The sequence below is a fragment of the Hermetia illucens genome, chromosome 4 (genome assembly GCF_905115235.1).
Source record: "Hermetia illucens chromosome 4, iHerIll2.2.curated.20191125, whole genome shotgun sequence".
Lineage (NCBI taxonomy): Eukaryota > Metazoa > Arthropoda > Insecta > Diptera > Stratiomyidae > Hermetia > Hermetia illucens.
This window is the reverse complement of record NC_051852.1, coordinates 159206565-159225299: the sequence shown is the minus strand read 5'-3', so window position 1 is coordinate 159225299 and position 18735 is coordinate 159206565. Positions and strand designations below refer to the sequence as shown.

General features: G+C 43.8%; 1 protein-coding gene across 3 annotated transcripts in view; it reads left to right on the top strand.

Moving 5' to 3' along the window:
* LOC119653603 (KN motif and ankyrin repeat domain-containing protein 2) overlaps positions 1 to 7708 on the top strand; it is an 87145-nt gene extending 79437 nt beyond the window's left edge. For all 3 annotated transcript variants that reach the window (XM_038058357.1, XM_038058358.1, XM_038058359.1), the window contains 3 exons: positions 5842 to 6054; positions 6117 to 6317; positions 6377 to 7708. In XM_038058357.1, the coding sequence (XP_037914285.1) occupies positions 5842 to 6054; positions 6117 to 6317; positions 6377 to 6571 (609 nt within the window). In that variant the 3' untranslated portion in view covers positions 6572 to 7708. The remainder of the gene's footprint in view (positions 1 to 5841; positions 6055 to 6116; positions 6318 to 6376) is intronic.
* The last annotated feature ends 11027 nt before the right edge of the window (positions 7709 to 18735 follow it).

Sequence of the window (18735 nt, the reverse complement as noted above, 5' to 3'; positions counted from 1 at the left end):
TCGCGGAAACTATCCATTGTCTTTTCGCAGGATTTGTTTAGCTCAAGCAACAGATCCCCTCTTTTGCGTGCGCCTGATATGACTCACACTACCGCCCAGGTCTGCCAATTCTGGATCAGCTTTGACTTTCCGAAGGATATCGGCATAGGCATATCTCCTTTCTTGGAAATAATGATTATTTCCGGACGAATCTTTTTTTTCTCCTTCTATAACTTTTTGCCGCCCACCTTTGTACATTCTTCGAGTTTATGGGCTCTAGGCTCTTCCCTTTTTGTCAAAGTTGGTGCCGCAATCGAAAAACTACCTGGGATTTTCGCCGGCTCAGCTTTCTTCAGCGAAGGGGCTTTTTTCTTCTGGGCCGTTTGTTAGGCACTTATTCCACCCCTGCTCCATTTGCAATCATTCTCATCTACCTTATGCTGAGGAGGCGTCACCTGGGTCTCTCGCGTGGTTTTGACACCAGACGTTTAGGAGTTTTCCCCTCCACCGCCCTCATATAGGACAATTTAATGCTCCGTGTCAAAGCCCCGATGTTTTGGTGGATACTCTGCCTCACCTTGATGAACTCACAGAGTTCTCCTAGTGAAAGAAACGCTGTTGCAGTTTGCTGCCTTCAATGATCGTCTTTTACAGCACCAGTAATTGTGTCGATCCGGGGAATATCCAATTTCCTTTCTGAAACCTGCGACGAATCCCGACTGCCTAGGGGTAATGTTGCCGTCGGTGGCGACTTTCCAAGCTTTGAGTTTTTGCGAAAAGGATCCGGTGGAGATCTCATTTCCGATTACAAAGTAGCCAAGTTTCCCACTACTGCGGCATTGCGGTAGCTGGATATCGACGGCCGGGAGCCCGCTTGCCCACTCCCAAAAACCGTCGATACTGGATTTCAGGAGCCCTGCACCGTAAATAAACTACTTTTCCCGTCCACCATATTTGGTTTAATTTCTGGGTGTTCTTCGTATAGCCACGGGTATCCACGGGTCGTCTGGCCTGCGCATTAGCATACATGTAGCCAGACAATGGCATTCCTAGGAGTGCCGCACCTGCGTGATATTTTCGGGTCGTTGGAATCCTACCTCTCCAGAGTGCAACATGCCGAATCTACTTGCTCGAGTGGTACTTGGATAAATCAACAGTGGTCCTAGTTCTTGGGAATACCAGTTGTCGCAGAGGACCCTCTGCATTAGAGTGTGCAGAAGGGAAGTCATTTCCCAGTAGACCATCAACTGTGATCTCAGGTATCTCCCTTACTGCTTGGAATTCACACAGTATTTCCGTGTGTAGTTTTAATGTGACCCCGAATTTGCCTAAGGTTTTCTCTTTATTATGGTGTAAGGAGAGGTATTTCGCACCATAGAATTACTCCCGCTACCCTAGTATATTGTAGACCTTTTTTTCGGTGAGAATATGATAATTTCGGTTGACTTTAGCCATCTTGATGTTCCTTTCTGTATGTATCAAAGTGGGTGGAGTGGATGGCTGTTAACTGTTTACCGTTTACTGTTGACGTAGGCAGTTAATTTTTGACTATAGTTATCGGTTTCGTTAAGTCCACTGAACCGTCCCATTATACCCCTATGAAACAATTTATTGCCAACCTTTTATTCTGTGGCATTTCTAATCGCTGCTGACTACGAAACCGAGACCTATGAGACCACCGCGCTTTAACATTGGCCCTTGATTGTTGTCTTGCCAATCATACTACTATTAAAACAACATAAAGAATTAGCACTAGCGCCAATTAAATGGTGGTGATTTCGTTAGAAAAGATTACGCGATTGCCGACCATTATGGACGTCGTAGAAACATTGAATCAAACTAAAAACATGGTCCATAATTTTGGGGAGCACTAAGCTAGGTAAGTCCATCAAACGAAATACTTGGCTTTGTCAAAAACTGACAAGCCATGAACAGTTAAACCCAACACTGTGTTTTAGTGAGTTCTTCAATTGCCTTATGGAGGACTAACGCAGCTGCATGCTGTGGGTTCTGGGGGAGTACCTACTTTGCTTTTCTGCTTCTAGAGGAGGCGTCTGACAATGTGCCACACAAACTCATCTGCTATGTCCACATATACTTGATGTTGGACCAGACCAAATGGAGAGCAATTTATTCTTGTTTTTTTGGTCCACGGACATAGCACTCAAGTATTCAATAAATAGAAATAAAGATGACTAACGGTTTGATCCAGGCTAGAGGCAACCAACCTGACGCTGCCTCACATCTGCCCTGGGAACAAATGAAAATCGCTCCTTTTTATACCATGGCAAACACAACAAGGGTGCGAATTAAATTTTTTGTTTAGCATATGAGGGATCCTGGGCAGCGTCTGATGGGTTGCCTCTGCCTCTCTGAAATGAGGGGTCTGTGGACCGGACAAGCGAGAATAAGTTGCTCTCCATCTGGACCAATCCAACATCAAGTAGATGTAGACTTAGGATCTCTCATGTCCCAAGCAAAAAATTTAGTTTTAGCCTGGCTTAGGCTTCAAAAACTGGCGGCTTTAAGTTGGATATAATCTGTTTAGGAGAAACAGTCCGTGCAATTCATCGGCTAAAAAATCATAAGTCGCCAGGAGCCGATGGAATTACAGCCGAATTGGTTAAATATGGAGGCGACCAGTTACACCAAGTGGTTCATCAACTTGTGCTCAAGGTATGGGACAGCGAATCAATGCCTGACGATTGGCAGCGAGGCATAATCTGTCTCACACATAAAAAGGGAGATATCACACAGTGCAGCAATTATAGAGGTATCACGTTGCTGAGTACCATCTATAAGATATTCTCCACTATCTTGCTAGGCCGGATAGCCCCATACGCCCAGAACATCATTGGCCCATACCAAAGAGGCTTCACTCCAGGCAAATCAGCAACAGATCAGATTTTCTCTCTGCGGCAAGCGATGGAAAAACTGTTGGAATATGGACAACAGTTGCACCATCTGTTCATCGACTTTAAAGCCGCCTATGATAGCATAACCAGGGTAAAACTGTACACGGCCATGAGGGAATTCGGTATCCCGACGAAATTAATAAGACTGACTAGGCTGACCCTGACCAATGTGCGAGGCCAGATAAAAGCAGCAGGATCACTCTCAAGACCATTCGACATCAACAACGGTCTACGACAAGGGGATGCGCTATCATGCGTCCTCTTTAACCTGGCCCTCGAGAAGGTGATCCGTGATGCTGAGGTGAATGCAAGAGGTACGATCCTCTTCAAGTCCACCCAACTACTGGCCTATGCTGACGATATTGACATCATGGGAAGAACCACCCGAGACGTTCAAACTGCCTTCATCCAGATCGAGCAGGCGGCGCGAGATCTTGGGCTGCACATCAATGAAGGCAAGACAAAATACATGGTGGCAACGTCAGCACCGAAGACGAATCAACCAACAACATCAAACCGCACTGGTCAAACACGAACAAGAATAAGGATAGGGGAATACAACTTTGAGACCGTTGACAATTTCTCTTATCTAGGGTCGAAAATCACAACCGATAACAACTACGATGATGAAATCCGCGCACGGTTGTTGTCAGCCAACAGAGCCTACTTCAGCTTACAAAGACTGTTCCGCTCGAAACGTCTCACCATAGGGTCAAAGCTCTTACTGTACAAGACTATGATCTTGCCAGTCCTCATGTATTCCTCGGAAACTTGGGTTCTTAGCAAGAAAAATTGCGAACTCTTGGCCGCGTTCGAGAGAAGAATCCTCCGAAGAATTTTTGGCCCCCTACATGAGGATGGACGATTCCGTAGCCTACACAATGACAAAATCTATGAGCGATACCATGACCGTCCGGTTGTGGATAAAATCCGGCTCAATAGGTTACGGTGGGCGGGTCACTTAATCCGTATGGATGAAGATGATCCCACCCGGAAAGTCTATAAGGGCAATATCTATGGTAGGAAAAGAAGACGAGGCAGACCCTGCCTAAGATGGAGCGATGGCGTGAGCCAGGACGCCAGACAGCTTTTAGGGATATCGAATTGGTGGACCTCGGCGCAAAACCGGGATGTCTGGAGTTCCTTATTAAGGCAGGCCTAGACCGGATACCGGTTGTTGCGCCGTTGATGATGATGATGATAATCTGCACCCTTGTCGTGTTTGCGGTTGTAAGAAAAGGAGCGATGTCCGGCACATCTGGCACTGGCAATAATAGGGCCTATTTAATTGAGGTCAATTCTCGAAAATTGTGCTACACTCAAATTCCGTCGAGTCATTCCATTTTTGGGGAAGTTGCTGGATATCAACTTATTTGTAAGACATTAGTTACAAGGAACAAACCGCGGTCAAATCAATCCGATGCACTCGAACCGGGGATATATTTGTTGAGCTTGACTCGAACACCGATAAGAAGAGTACATTCTGCGAGATAGTCCAGATCATTCTACGCAATAAAGCAGTGGTAAGGGATCCGGGTTGTCTCACTAATACGGAAGAGATGAAGGAGCCGATAAAAAGGGATTACCCAGATGTGAACAACCAAGGTGGGAGTTACGTCTGCCTGACTCCAGAGGACGAAAATTGGCCATTGTCACTGTCCCTGAGAAAACAGCGAGCCAACGGGTAGATTATTTGAAGAATAAGGCGAAGGGCAATTCCAATCCGCTTGTTTTAAGTGCTGGGGGTACGGGTATATAGCAGGAGCATGCAAGGGCAGGACAGAAGCATTTTGTGTTACAAATGTTGGGAACCCGGACACAAAGCAAAAACTTGTGAATCGGCGAAGTGTTGTACCCTTGAAAAGGACCGCGGTCTGCAGATAGAAAATGTGGCTCGTGTTCCCAGTTATGGGCGTTCCCAGGCCTTGAAAGAAGAGTTACAGAAAGTGAAAAGCACCATGATCCACTTCCTGCAAGCAAACATGCATAGGACTGCAACTGCTCACGACGTGATGGGGTAGATGGTGCAAGAAAGAAGAGCTGACTTGTTGTCCACTTTCGGTCAGGCTGCTCCGAGGGCGATGTGAGGCAGCGTCTGATGGGTTGCCTCTGTCCCGGATAAAGCTTTCTTTGTACTCAAATGCAATGTTCAGCGGCAACACCTAGTGCCAGAGGAATATGTGCGCTGGGTTAAATTCCTTTACCACGATCCGAAGAGAATAGTTCGAAGTGTTGCAGCGATACCAAACTGCTAGGTGTCTCTGTTGCCTGGCCTGTTGTTGCTTCTCCCTGTTTTTCTTATGGGTCCCACGGGACATCCAATGTCTGATAGCCTATACACCGAAATATGCAGATTATATTTTCCAGGCGCTGGTCTCGAGCAATTTGTCCAAAAGTGGAATGGTCGCCTCATGCAAGAAGGTCTCAGACTAATTTTGAATAAAACAGAAATTTTGACAACCGATCCGGATAGAACAGGTATTATCACTGTCAGCTGTCGCAGCGACCTGCCAAGAATTGAGTCATTTGAATAGCTGGGATCAATGCTGAACTGGTGAGCTGCATTATAAAATTTCTTCACGCATTGGTGCAACTTGGATGAAGTGACGTCCCATAACTGGAGTTTTTTACCATCGACGAGTGTTTGGAACCTAAAATTTACCACAGGCCAACGAGTGTTTGGAACCTAAAATTTACCGCAGGCCATGCGCTCAATCGGCCTCTATAGTTCTAAGTGCTGGCCGACTATCAAAGACGATGAACTGCGCCTCGCGGTGATGGATGCAAAGATGTGTTGTTGAACCAGGGATGCAACAAGCTAAAAAAGAAAAAAAAGTGGATAGTGCATGTCGTTTTCCTTTTCTAACTTAAGATAGTTTACAAACATTATTGCAAAACACTTCTGTTTGGATATTTCGTGATATTAACCCTTTTTCTTCCATTCCAGGGTAACACCGCAATGCATTATGCAGTTTCTCATGGCAATTTCGATGTTGTATCCATACTGTTAGATTCAAAGGTTTGCGATGTAAATCAGATGAATAATGCGGGATACACATCGGTCATGCTAGTTTCTTTAGCTAAGTTAAAGAACTCGGCACATCGAACGGTCGTACAACGATTATTTCAAATGGCTGACGTCAACATACGAGCGAAAAAAGTGAGCCCCGATATCTTCCTTTTTGTTACCAATAATGCATCTTGTATCTTTCATTTTTCCAGCACTGCCAAACTGCCCTCATGCTTGCAGTATCACATGGAAATTTGGACATGGTGGAGATGCTCTTGGCAGCTGGTGCTGATATCAACATTCAGGATGAGGATGGTAGCACGGCCCTGATGTGCGCCGCGGAGCACGGGAGAATTGATATTGTTAAGCATCTGCTATCACAGCCTGATTGTGATTCTTTGATTCAGGATGTTGTAAGTTTTGGTCAATTTTAAGGAGTTAAATCAGGATTTGAGTTTGTTTCCTTTTGCAGGATGGCAGTACGGCATTTAAAATTGCGTGGCAAGCACAGCATCGTGATATTGGCCTACTTTTATATGTTCACGAACAAATGCTACGAAGCAAAATGCCTAGTCGTGCAGAACCTCCTCGGTCGCCTGCTGCAATTCCTAGGACACCGAAACAGCAGAGCCAACAACAGCAGAGTCCTCCAAATCAACAAAAATAGGGATCAATATTATAAGAATTCGAAACATGGTTTCAGTACGTTGCTACGGAAAAAGAGCTCAGTGCTCAGATTTTGAAAATTTAGATGAAAGTAACCTTGCATCTGTTTGCTTGGAATGATGTCCGTTTGAGGCATATCAGGACGTTGAGAACCTTTCGGTCAATTAGTTGAAAGAACTCGCTGTTCCTCATGTAGTTTAGAAGGAAGGAGGATTATTTGCATTAACGAGGCTTAGAACGACTGCCGTCTCAGGGAACGAACTAAGCCAAGGATGTATACGTCTTCTAACAATCTTTTTGTTACAATTGAATTTAGGGATATCTTTGAAACTGAGCACTGAGCACAGGCCTAATTCCTCAGTGACTCCCGCAGTGACCCTCATGGCTTGCTCTTAAAGGCAAATAAAATTTTGTATCATATCAGACCTCAGATTGGGGTAGTCACTAGAGTGTTAGGCAAACTATCGGACTTACGACACACTTTTGTGCATTTACGAACTAACATTAATCGAAATGCAGAACATTCCATATCAGCGTCATATTGCAGAAGGACAAAATGACAACACGAACTAATTTCAGACTTTTACTTACTGATTGATTCCCTGCGCAAATTTTTTGCCCTGTATTGTATACTATTAGCGTAATGACCAGTGCCTGTTTTGTAGGATGGAAACCTCCTTGAAAGTTCACAAGGATATCTCCGCAAAACAGGCAAATTGTAAACATGGTTGTATCTTGTACATAATGAGTTTATTGACTTGAAAGTTTCGTGTTCGTTTTTTTATGAATTTTAGAAGAAGTACTTATGTCACTTGTAAAAGAAACTTAGACTGTGCCTTTACCCCTGTAACCCGTAAATGAAAGTAAGATGTAGAAATTGTGAACGCTGTTATGTTTTGAAAAAGATAAAAAAAAATGTAAAAAATTATTTACTACAATTGATAGAGATTTTTGGAGTGTCTAGGAACATATCGTTGGGAAATTATTTACATATTTCGTAATTGTGTGCACCTAGTTTTACATGGAGGCTAGAGTGTATCTAATCATTATCGAAATGGACATTATCTTGTTAGCACACATTTATAAGTTTGAATCGTAGGAAGATTTGAAATAATAGAATGAGTGGATATAATTGAAATTTGGTCTTTTTTATTTCGAAAATTATACTTTAATATTTAGGGTCACTATCACCAATGTTCAAACTATCGTCCGATCCGGTTACTGTACCATAGCATAAAGATTTTTGACCTCATTCTTGACAACCGTGTTCGTAAGATTGTTCAAATAATGAATCAAGCCGGGTCTTGGGTCAATGCTATCAGCCAATGGAGAACTGTGATGTGAAATTCCTTCACGCATTAGCCTAACCAGGATGAAACGGCGTTCTACAAATGGTCTTCTTTTTGATCGACGAATGAACGAACGTCTCAAACCTAAAATTAACTGCGGTGTCGTCCGCTCTGTCGCCCTCCATGGTTCTGACTGTTGACCAACCACAAAAGACAACGAACATCGTCTCGAGATAATGTAGACGAAGATGTTGCATTGGAGTAATGGTTTAACACGCCATGATAACATTCTAAAGTGCCCTCTCACCTCTTTGTTCTTGTTATGGACACCGTCACACGGGATATCCAACGTCCAGCGCCCTACACACTGCTTTATGCAGATGATGTTTTCCTAGCATCTGATAGCAAAAATGATCTCGAGCAACTTGTTCAAAAATGGAATGATCGCCTCATGCAACACGGTCTCAGATTGAATTTAAACAAAACTGAATTTTTGACGACCGATCCCCATGAAACAGGCACAATCACTGTCAGCGGCAGTGATCTGCCCAGAACTGAGCGATTTAAATACCTCGGGTCAACGCTATCAGCCAATGGAGAACTGCGTTATGAAATTGCTTCACGCATTGACGCAACCTGGATGAAGTGGCGTTCCACAACTGGTGTCCTTTGTGATCGACGTATCAACGAACGTCTCAAATCTAAAATTTACCGCAATGTCGTCTGTCCAGTCGCTATCTATGGTTCTGAGTGTTGGCCGACTATAAAAGACAATGAACGGCGTCTTGCGGTAATGGAGACGAAGATGCTACGTTGGACTAGTGGCGTCACACGTTTAGATCACATCCGAAATGAGGATATCCGCGATCGTTATGGGGTTGCACCGATCGTGGAAAAGATGCGAGAGAGGCGTCTTCGATGGTATGGTCACGCAATTCGTGCAAACGAGAATTCACTTCCCAAGATTGGTCTGAACATCGAAGTCGATGGTAAACGACCAAAAGGCAGACCTAAGCAACGGTGGCTTGATACGCTGGATGGGGATTTGAAAGCCTCGAGATTGCACCCAGATCAGGCATTCGATAGAGCCAAATGGCGAAGCCGATCACGACGAGCCGACCCTGCTTGTGAACGGGACAAAGGCTGAAGAAAAAGAAGAAGATAACATTCTAAATGAAGACATTCGCGATTGATGTGGGTTGGACCGATTGTGAAAAAAAATGTGAGGGAGCCGCAGAACAAAATGACGCGCTCGATCAAGGCGAGCCAATCTCCCTTCTGAATGGGACCAAAGGCTGAAGAAGAAAAAGAAGGCCTTATGAATGCTCTCTTCAGGAAGGCCCATAGCCTCATGGGCTTAAGAATACACTAAAAGTATTTCTTGTCGTAAGAGGCGGCTAAAAAGGATATAATTTGTTGACTAGCAACTTGCAATTTTTGAAACTCTACTGCTATCAAAACGTCAACAATGCCTCCAATAGGAACTGACCTTACGGTAACGATCATTGGTTATCAAAAACGGACTATGATTGATTTTTGGACTGCACGCAAGCTCCTCGATAATGGTAGCGAGGGCCCTCTGAATGCTCGGTTTCTCCAATTTGAGCGGAATTTGCATATGATCTGATGCAAGATGGTGGGAGTCTGGGAAGCTAAGTAGTAGCAGACGGGAATGCGGTATCAGGTTGTTCCTGGCGCCGGTTTCTGACAGACTTCTAACTGCAAGATTTCGGTCCAGCTTAAGACGCAACACAATTGTAAAATGCAACACACCAGCGGAGACTTCGATATAGTGGAAAAGGATGTATTCTACGAGCTACTACGTTTAGTTCAGGGGAAGCTTTTTAGAGGTGATGTTATGATCGTAATGGGTGATCTGAATGCTAAAGTGGGATCTGACAACGCTTTGCTCGGACATATGATGTAGGAAACACGGTCTTGGCGACCGCAACGGTAATGTTGGGAGGTTCTTGGATCTCTGCAGCTTCCAACGTCTTATAGGTAATTGAAATTACTTAAATAATATGTTACAAAATTAAAATTTATTATTAAGGCAAACGGAATAAAATGACAAGAGAAAGAAAATGTAATAATACGACCAGTCCAGTCGATAGTAACTTCATTATCATATTCAATTATTTTTTTCTTAATCTAAATTGGTTTGCCATGGTTACTACGCCACGGAGGACACCGGTGGTGGCATCTGTCACTCGAATTAACAACATTCGAAATAAATTTCCAATGTTGTTAACCATGCCGCGCCACATCACTCTACCCCCAGATGAAACCTAGGGGTTCCAGCAACTGAACCCGGAACTACGTTTCCCATCATTCGGCGAAGCAAACGCGACGTTGATTTTGGGCGAAAACGGGCTTCAGCTGGACAAGGAGACAGCCTTTCTGTGTCCCTCGACCTGGAGCTGGAAGAAATGTTCTCCTCGCTCGAGAACACGGTACGGGCCTTCGTATGGAGGCTGAAGCGGCTTCGGGACAGCATCCGTCCTGACCAGGACGTGGGTGTACGAGTCCAGTTCCTTGGGAGCGCAGGCAGGTACGGATGTGTATCGGGTGGGAGGTGTGGTTTTAAGACGGTGGAGGTTGTCTTTCAGCAGACGCAGCAATCCAGAGTCTGTGAGACTTGATCTCTCGTCGAAGACCGGGTCATTTGGTAGCCTTGGGTTCGTATTTCGAATGTTGTTAATTCGATTGACAATGGCCACCGTACGCTGGCCAGACACTGTCTCAAGCGAAGAACTTATATGCACTGCAATCCAAAGACGTAAGTGGCAGGATAGGTAGGATAGGTCACACTTTAAGGAGGGATGGGAACTGCATTGCGGACTACGCCATGTAGTGGAATCCACTCTCCTAAGATGGCGGACGAGTGGGTCGTCTCAAGGACACTTGGCGCAGAACAGTGAGTGTGAGCGTCTTGGGAAGTCGTAGGGGAGAGCTGAAGCGCATTTCGGCTTGATATGTATATATATATATATATATATATATATAAATAATACATCAATATTTAAGGTTACAATCATCAAGGGAAACAGGATGCTCCGGTTATTGGGCTGAGAAATGGTGCCGGCTTTTCGTTGTCCAGTGGAATTTGCCATTGGAATCAACTTTTGATTTTAGGGCGTGAAACAAGTTTTGCATTGTATGTATATATATCTCAAATAGGAGTTAAAAGGGATACGCTTTGCAGTCTAAGGGCTACTTTTAAAATTTCGCCCGGTTAGGTGAGTAATGTGCGTTGGACAACGAAATCATGCCACTTTTAGTCAAAAACAGAAATGGTCCAATCTCCTGTCTGCCACAAAGCAAATTCGCAATAATATTTGCCTCGATCTGACGATATTTTTTTTAGGCGGGGTGACGATGGTGTCTTTCGTTGGCCTGATTGTTAGTTTCAAAGCATTTGGCATTTATGGCATCTATCCGGAAATGCTGAAGAAAGGTATTGAGTGCTTAGAGCAAATTCTAAAAAATATTTTTCGAATGTGTTTTGCTTGACATTCTTCCCGGACCGACCAAGGGTTCAATTAATAATAAAAAACAAAATAACAAACTAACAAGAGAAGAAGAGACGGTGATATCAGGCGCATCATTGAAGGACGAGCTGCTGGCATCAAGCTAGGAGACGGTAGCCGTCGAGAACAGTACAATCGGAGCCAGCCGTAGCACTGCTGTGCTGAAACCAACCGCAGTGACCTCCCGGAGCGACGGACTCGTGATTTCCAGCTTGAATGTCATCAAGCTGGGTGGAGCGAGTAGCAGACATATAGTAGTCCTAACTCGAAAACGTTGACGTCGGGGGATTCCTCAGAAGTAAAAACCGACAAGAACGTCGGTCACCGGAAACCGGCAAAGAAGCGAAGGTCTCCTGGAGTCCTTCTCAATAGCCAGTACCAGAAAGCCATGTATATTCTCAAGACCGGTACTGTCGAGGAGTGGGGTGAATGTTGAGAAATATAACAGCAAACGCCTTATAGATGAGTAGAAGGGGAAGCCTACCGCCTTCAAACGCAATCGATCTCAAGACAAGGTCGAACAAAAACAAAAGAGGAGGAGAGTGGGCAAGAACTGCGACGCTAAGCGACCTCTGGAGAAAGGTACTGCTTACCTGCCTACTTCTAGCCAGCTGACGAACCACGAACTGTGAAACCCTTTAGCGACGTGGCCAGGAGCCATTTACGTGTGGCTAGCAGCAAACTATCGCCGGAGGTGTGGACCAGCGTTGAGGTTAGGCTGTCGGACATGGTCATTGAGGGCCTCCTGGACGCCAAAGACGAATACATGGGATACATTCCCTGCTTTGATTCTTCTCAGGTGGTCCGTGGTTTCCACGTTACAGTTTGCGAGCACCAATCCTCCTTTCTTGGTTCATGCGTTGCTAAGATCAGCGATACCTGGGAGGGGGTAAAGTTCAAAGTCATCCCTTACGACGAGATTCCCAAGAGACCGGTCGGCTGCATCTGGTTGCCAAAGGTCTGCATTGATAGGGACAAGCTCGTCCAATCCTTGCGCCTTCAAAACCCCAGGATTCCCATGGACAATTGGGTAGTTATGAAGGAGTAGGAGCCCCAGACAAACAACCAAACTTTTTTGCTTCATATAAACGTAGAGTGCCTGGAGGCACTGGAAAAAGTCGACTATAAAGTGCGGTTTGGAGTCAGGCACGCAAATATGAAAGTTTTCCGCTCTGCAAAACCAGACGATGACCTGGATCCAATCGACGCGCTAAATAGCTGTTGGAGGAGATGAAGATCGACGTTCCAACAGAGACTGATGAACCTCCCACGCAAGGAGATCATGCTGAGGGAAACTCAGATAAATCTGCAGTCAAAGTTTGTCTCAGCTAATTTGCTTGTCTTTCTGCTAGAGAAAGACATCGATATCGCTTTGAGCCTTGGATCGGATGCGACCGAACCATCAAAGGGCTCTAAAGCAAGTATTATAATTTATTCCACAGCACCGGAGACGTAAGGAAGATTGTGCACGCTTTTCTGTGTCCGGACCTTAGTTCCAGCGATCTAGTCGTGGTCAAACTAGAGCAAGCGGGAGCGGAGAACATATATATATATTTACTCGACCTACATTGCTCACGACTGATCAGCTCCGACAGAAGAACTACAGCATTTGACAACTACCGTAGCAATAAAGAAAGCCAACCGGTTGATAGGCTGTGTCGTCAATGCAAAGCATACGCTCTGGGGCAGCTCGCAAATCAACGAGAGAGGTGAGTCATCCGTTGATTTTTTACTTCATACCCTTCGGTATGTAACAGGGGCAGTACATCAACCTTTCATTTTCCGAGCTCGGGGAATTGTGACGGTAGGGAGGAGGTCCTTGATATTACCCTACTAACCGACAATGTGATTCTTAGGATGGACAACTGGAGAGTATCTGATCATAGATCCTTCTCAGATCATAGTTGGATACCGTTCAGTCCCCCCCCCCCCCCAAACCCTTCAGATAGCCTCTGGAAAGGGCATTTTTTGTCGCCTTTAAAGTCTCGTGTCTTGATAAATATCGCAAGAAGAGTCTTCTTGCCACGGTGGTGGAATGAAGATTTTTCCAGCCTCAGAAAACTGACAAGGGAGATTATCAACATCTGCCACAGGCATACATATGGCAGCCATACAAACAGCTCCTTGTTCAGACGTATTTTCCCAGAAGACCGGCTGGGCTATAAGCAGCTCCTCCGTATATAAATTTCCGAGTCCAGATTGCATAATGCCAGTCATGCTGCAGAAGCAACTGCTAAGGGTTGTGCCGTGGCCGTGGAAGGAGCGTGGCGAAAGGTGTGCCTGTGGTCCGCAAAATGCGAACTCGGCAAAAATCAGACCAAAACGGAACTGATGATATTCACCACCAAGTAAGGGAAGCTGAATTCGACCCATCGATGCTGAATAAACAAAGAATGGTTCTTTCCTCCAATGTAGAGTATCTGGGTGTAATCCCGGATCCGAAACTAAATTGGAGATTGAAGATAGAACTGAGGGTTGACAAGGCCTGTATAACCTTCTATGCCTACAAGAGAGGCTTTGCAAAGAAATGCGGTCTCTGGCCGAAGGTGGTTCACTGGATGTACACAGCTGTGGCGAGGTGGTGGTGTTCAATAAGCACGTGGTCAATTTGGTTGAAAGTGGTCCCGTCTGGGTAGGCCCACGTATGTTTGTGGACCGCTTTCCGAGCAAACTAGGTATTTCCAACAAGCATTTCGTGTGACACTGCTAATTGAATAATCCGCAATCCTTTATCATTGGTATCCCTATGTAAGCTATGGGAATCAACGTATCGCCTGAAAACGGTACGATTTTGATTACATACTTCTGACAGGCTTCGAGGGTCCGCTCAATTGTCTCGTAGAAATCATCCTGCAGTCTCTTCTGTAGGGGTGTGAACGTTTATGAGGCTTATATTTCTGAATTTGCCTCGCAAGCGTAGAGTGCATAGCCGTTCTCTTATGTTTTCAAAGCCGATAACAACAGGTTTCATTTTTTGGTTGACCGCTATAGTATATGGTGTAGTGGCTCTTCTCCAGGAAACCGGTCCCTGTCCAACGCATCTCCTGCAATGCTGTTACATCAGCCTTATATTGGGACAGAGTTTCGGCTAGCTGCTTGGCAGCTCCATCTCTGTACAGGGAGCGCACGTTCCATGAGAAAATGCGCAAATTGTTATTCCTTTGTCCTTTCCTTGTTCGTTGTTGCGTAATTCGTCCAGTCCGAGGCTCCTGTTGTGGCTTCGTAAGTTCGGTTTTCCGTGTAGGGTTCCTTCTCCGTCTGCAGTTTTTCATTAAAAAGGAACTCCCAGCGATCACCACGTGAAGGTGGAGATAGGATTTGGTAGTAGAGTTGTTAGTGTTGGTTCAGCCCTTCGACCGCCAAAAAAGTTATTTTTGAAAATTCAAGACTTTGAATGTCAATATCACTTGAGAGTGGATATTTTCACATAATATATTCATATATTACGTGCTACGTACTAATGGGACAAATCCACACTCAAATGTCTCTATAAAAGAAATACACAAAACCTTTCATACCTGAAGCATCCTACTTGCAGTTAATAGTTGATTTAGTTAGTCAGATATAAAGCTTATAAAGAACGTTAGGTTATAGAAACGCAAATAGACTTATGAAGTTGAAGACTGCGTTTTATTAAATGTTATCAAAACCGAAAGTGTCGTTTATAATGACAACGCTCTCTGTTTTGATTTTAATTCTTATTTAGAGGTTTGAAAAAAATGGTAATTTTTCGTGTTCGTGGTAGTAGACGAATAAAGTTTCATTAGCGTCAAAATTCGAATTTTTATTCGTTCATATTTTTAGTACTCGCAGCGTGCCATCTACACGTTAATTTCCCACATTTTCATATCCTTCATTCCCGCTGAATTCTAAAAAATAATTTCCCTATTAAAGAACGCAACCAAAGTTGAGTATCCGAGAACAATCCCGGGTAATCCATCACAGTTTGAGTATCGCTGCCGGTACCTAGGACGCAGGGTATCGAATCGGTTTAAGAAACTTAGCTAGTGGTTGTTCACCATAATAAGATACTGATCAAGAGATGGCACAAATAGAGGTCGATTTTTTTTTTGAGAATATTTCCTGGAAAAGTAGTTTGGAAATTGGGCAATCTGTTATCAACTTTGGTAATGTGGGCAACGTATACGTTAAAGGATATTGGGGTTGGGGTCATGTGTGACAGAAATGTACTGAGATTTGTCACGAAAAACTTCAATGTAAGTTTATGAAGGGTATCCAGTAGTAGTTTGAGGAGAAGCATAGGCAACAGTCGAATTTCCGTAGTTGTAGGTTGCTTCAATATCTGCATTTTTTTCCCCAAAATTGTACAATCAATTCTTTTCTATAAGATACATAACTGTAGTTTCATGTGACTATTCTCGAAGTTGACTTTTATCATAATTTTTCTCTCCTTGCAGAAAGTAAACTGCCATATTTTTAGCACCTAACAATTACCAATAAAGGACATCAAACTTGAGGGAAAAGTACTTTGGTTTTGCATAGATAAACGTTTAAAAGCGGCAATTTATATTGAAATGAGATGTTGTCCTGCGAAAAGGAGAATTACGGAAAATCCAATTAGCTGTACGCTAAATGGGGAAAGTTTCATGTCCCGCTTGACGTCGTCGTCTATTTTCCTGTTCAAAGTAAATCTCCTTCACAAATGCCCTTTGACAGTTGCCCAATTTCTGTAGTGTTCGTCTTGATAAACACTTCTACGCTTTAGAGTGAATTTAAGAGCTTATAATTGGAAAAGTTGCGTTGATCGAACCATTAACATTATTGTAACAGTCCTCCATGATGGAATTATTGTAATATCCTCCTTTGCCAAATCTAATTCAAACTCAGTTTCCGAAGAGGTGGGGACCGATAGCGGTAGGTTATTGGAGGTCAAGGGGTGGGTGATGAGGTGAATTAGATTTGATAGAAAAAGTTGGAGGGAGTTGACCTGGAAGCTGAATTTCAATGGAGCGTTACGTGACCACGCGTAGCTTCTGGAATTGTCTCGTTTTACTTCGACCAGTTGCTCGTGTTGCGTTAAATCCTTTGGATTCATTCTTTGAAAGAGAGCTCTAAACTTTTGATCTGGTGAATGTTAATGGATTGAATGACTTGAAATTAAGCGAATCATGTAAACAGGGATTCAATATTTTGAGCACAAGCGTATCCAAAGTTGATATAATATAACTTTAATGTTTGCGATTATGGTCCTATACCGATTTTACGTGATAATAACCTTTTATTCAGATATTGCCAGCAAATAACAAATGCATTTAATCAAACGGTTAAAACTACGCGTAATTCTCGTTTTAAAGAGAAATTGAAAACCGGAAGCCCGGCACTACAGGTGAAACAATTCTTTGTAACTGTAATATGTACGTATTAAGTACGTCTAATTATTCACTTTAATGTGGAGTATCATATGTAGAACCTCTGCTAGATAGAAAGAAACAATTTTCGTCAGCTATAACTACCTTAATAATAGTAGCATTTCAACCAAACTTTCTAGTATTGTGCCTCATGTCAAGGTTTATTCTTTCTTTCTTTCTTTTTCTTAAGCCTTTGTCCCATTCACAAGCGGGGTCGGCACCTTGTGATCGGTTTCGCCATTTGGTTATATCAAATGCCTGATCTGAATGCAATCGCGAGGCTTTCAAATCCAGCATATAAAGCCACCGTTGTTCAGTCGTCCTTTGGATCAATCTTGGCAAGCGAATTATCGTTGGCGCGAACTACGTGACCATACCATCGAACACGTCTCTCTCGCAGTTTTTCCACGATCGGTGCAACCCCATGTCGATTGCGGATATCCTCATTTCGGATGTGATTAAAACGTGTCACGCCACTTGTCCAACGCAACATCTTAGTGTCTATTACCGCAAGATGTCGTTCATTGGATTTTATAGTCGGCCAACACTCAGGTCCATATAGGGCGAAAGGACAGACAACATTGCTGTGAATTCTAGATTTGATACTTTTGCTAATACGTCAATCACAAAGAACAGCAGTTGTGGAACGCCACTTCATCCAGGTTGCGCTATTGCGTGAAGAAACCTCATGACGCAGTTCTCCCGAGATATTCAAATCGCACAGTTCTGGGCAGGTCACTGCCGCTGACTGTACTTGCGCCTATTTCATGAGATCGGTCGTCAAAAACTCAGTTTTATTCAGATTCAATCTGAGACCGTGTTGCATACGGCGATCAACAAAGAACAAAGGAGAGTGGAGAGAGGTCGTTTCCTTGATGAACACCAACAGAGACACGAATCCGTTTTGATACACCCGCCACATTTCGAACTTTATTTTTCGGATCATGGTAGAGCAATTGAACCCAGCGCACGAGTTCTTGCACTAAGTATTGGCATAGAGCATATTAGATGAGTTCATGTGGTACACGGTCAAACCCTTTCTCTAGATCCAGAAATGCAATGTAAAGAGGGCGATTCTTCTCACGGTGTTTTTCCATGAGTAACTGTGCAGCATGTATTGCGTCAGTAGCTCCGTAGTTCTTGACAAATCCGACTTGATTCACGCTTATTTGAGGGATTTCGCGAATACTGTTATTATGAATGCATCGAAAAATCTTCATGGTATGGGAAAGTAACCGGATCGGAAGGTAATTTGAACATTCTGCTAAACTAGCTTTCTTTTCCATATTGGAAGTGTGGTACTTTCTTGCCAGTCAGATGGTGTTCTACCTTCCGGGATAACCTAATTAAAGAATTCATTGAGCCACAGTGTTGGGTCCCAGCTCTTTGATTTCCAGAGCTCAGATGCGGCGTCATCAGGTCCTGTGGCTTTCCTCGATTTCATTAGTTTTATTGTTTCTTCGACTTTAACTCAGTCGCGCTGACAAGTGGAACTGGTCCAAATGTCGGCAATGATTGTGGATATGGGGGATGAACAAATTCTTCAGTTTAAATCTGCTCGAAATATTTCCATCATCTATCCGTTGCAGCTCGACGGTCGGTAAGTAAAGTACCGTTCATGTCATTGACGCAGCAAAAGTGATCCAAATCCTGAGTGCGTTCGTGTCCTGGCCTTTTGGGAATTCGATACAGAACTATCTCGTCATTCCGTGTGTCCAGTTTATCGTAAAGATCTTTGTAATGCACCGCTCCGGTGACAGCGATCGATTTTTTTGTTTCCCGGTTGGCATTCCTATAAATTTTCCAATTGGCGAGCTTTTTGTCGTTGTGGTAAAGGCGTTTTTTTTCACGGACCTTTATTTCAACATTGTCATTCCAAAGCCAAGTATCTCGGTTGATGTACCAGGCTTGGTGACTCCGAGGGTTGCAGACGCCGCTTTGTTTCATGATTCTTCCTCATTCATAATTGTTGTTAAT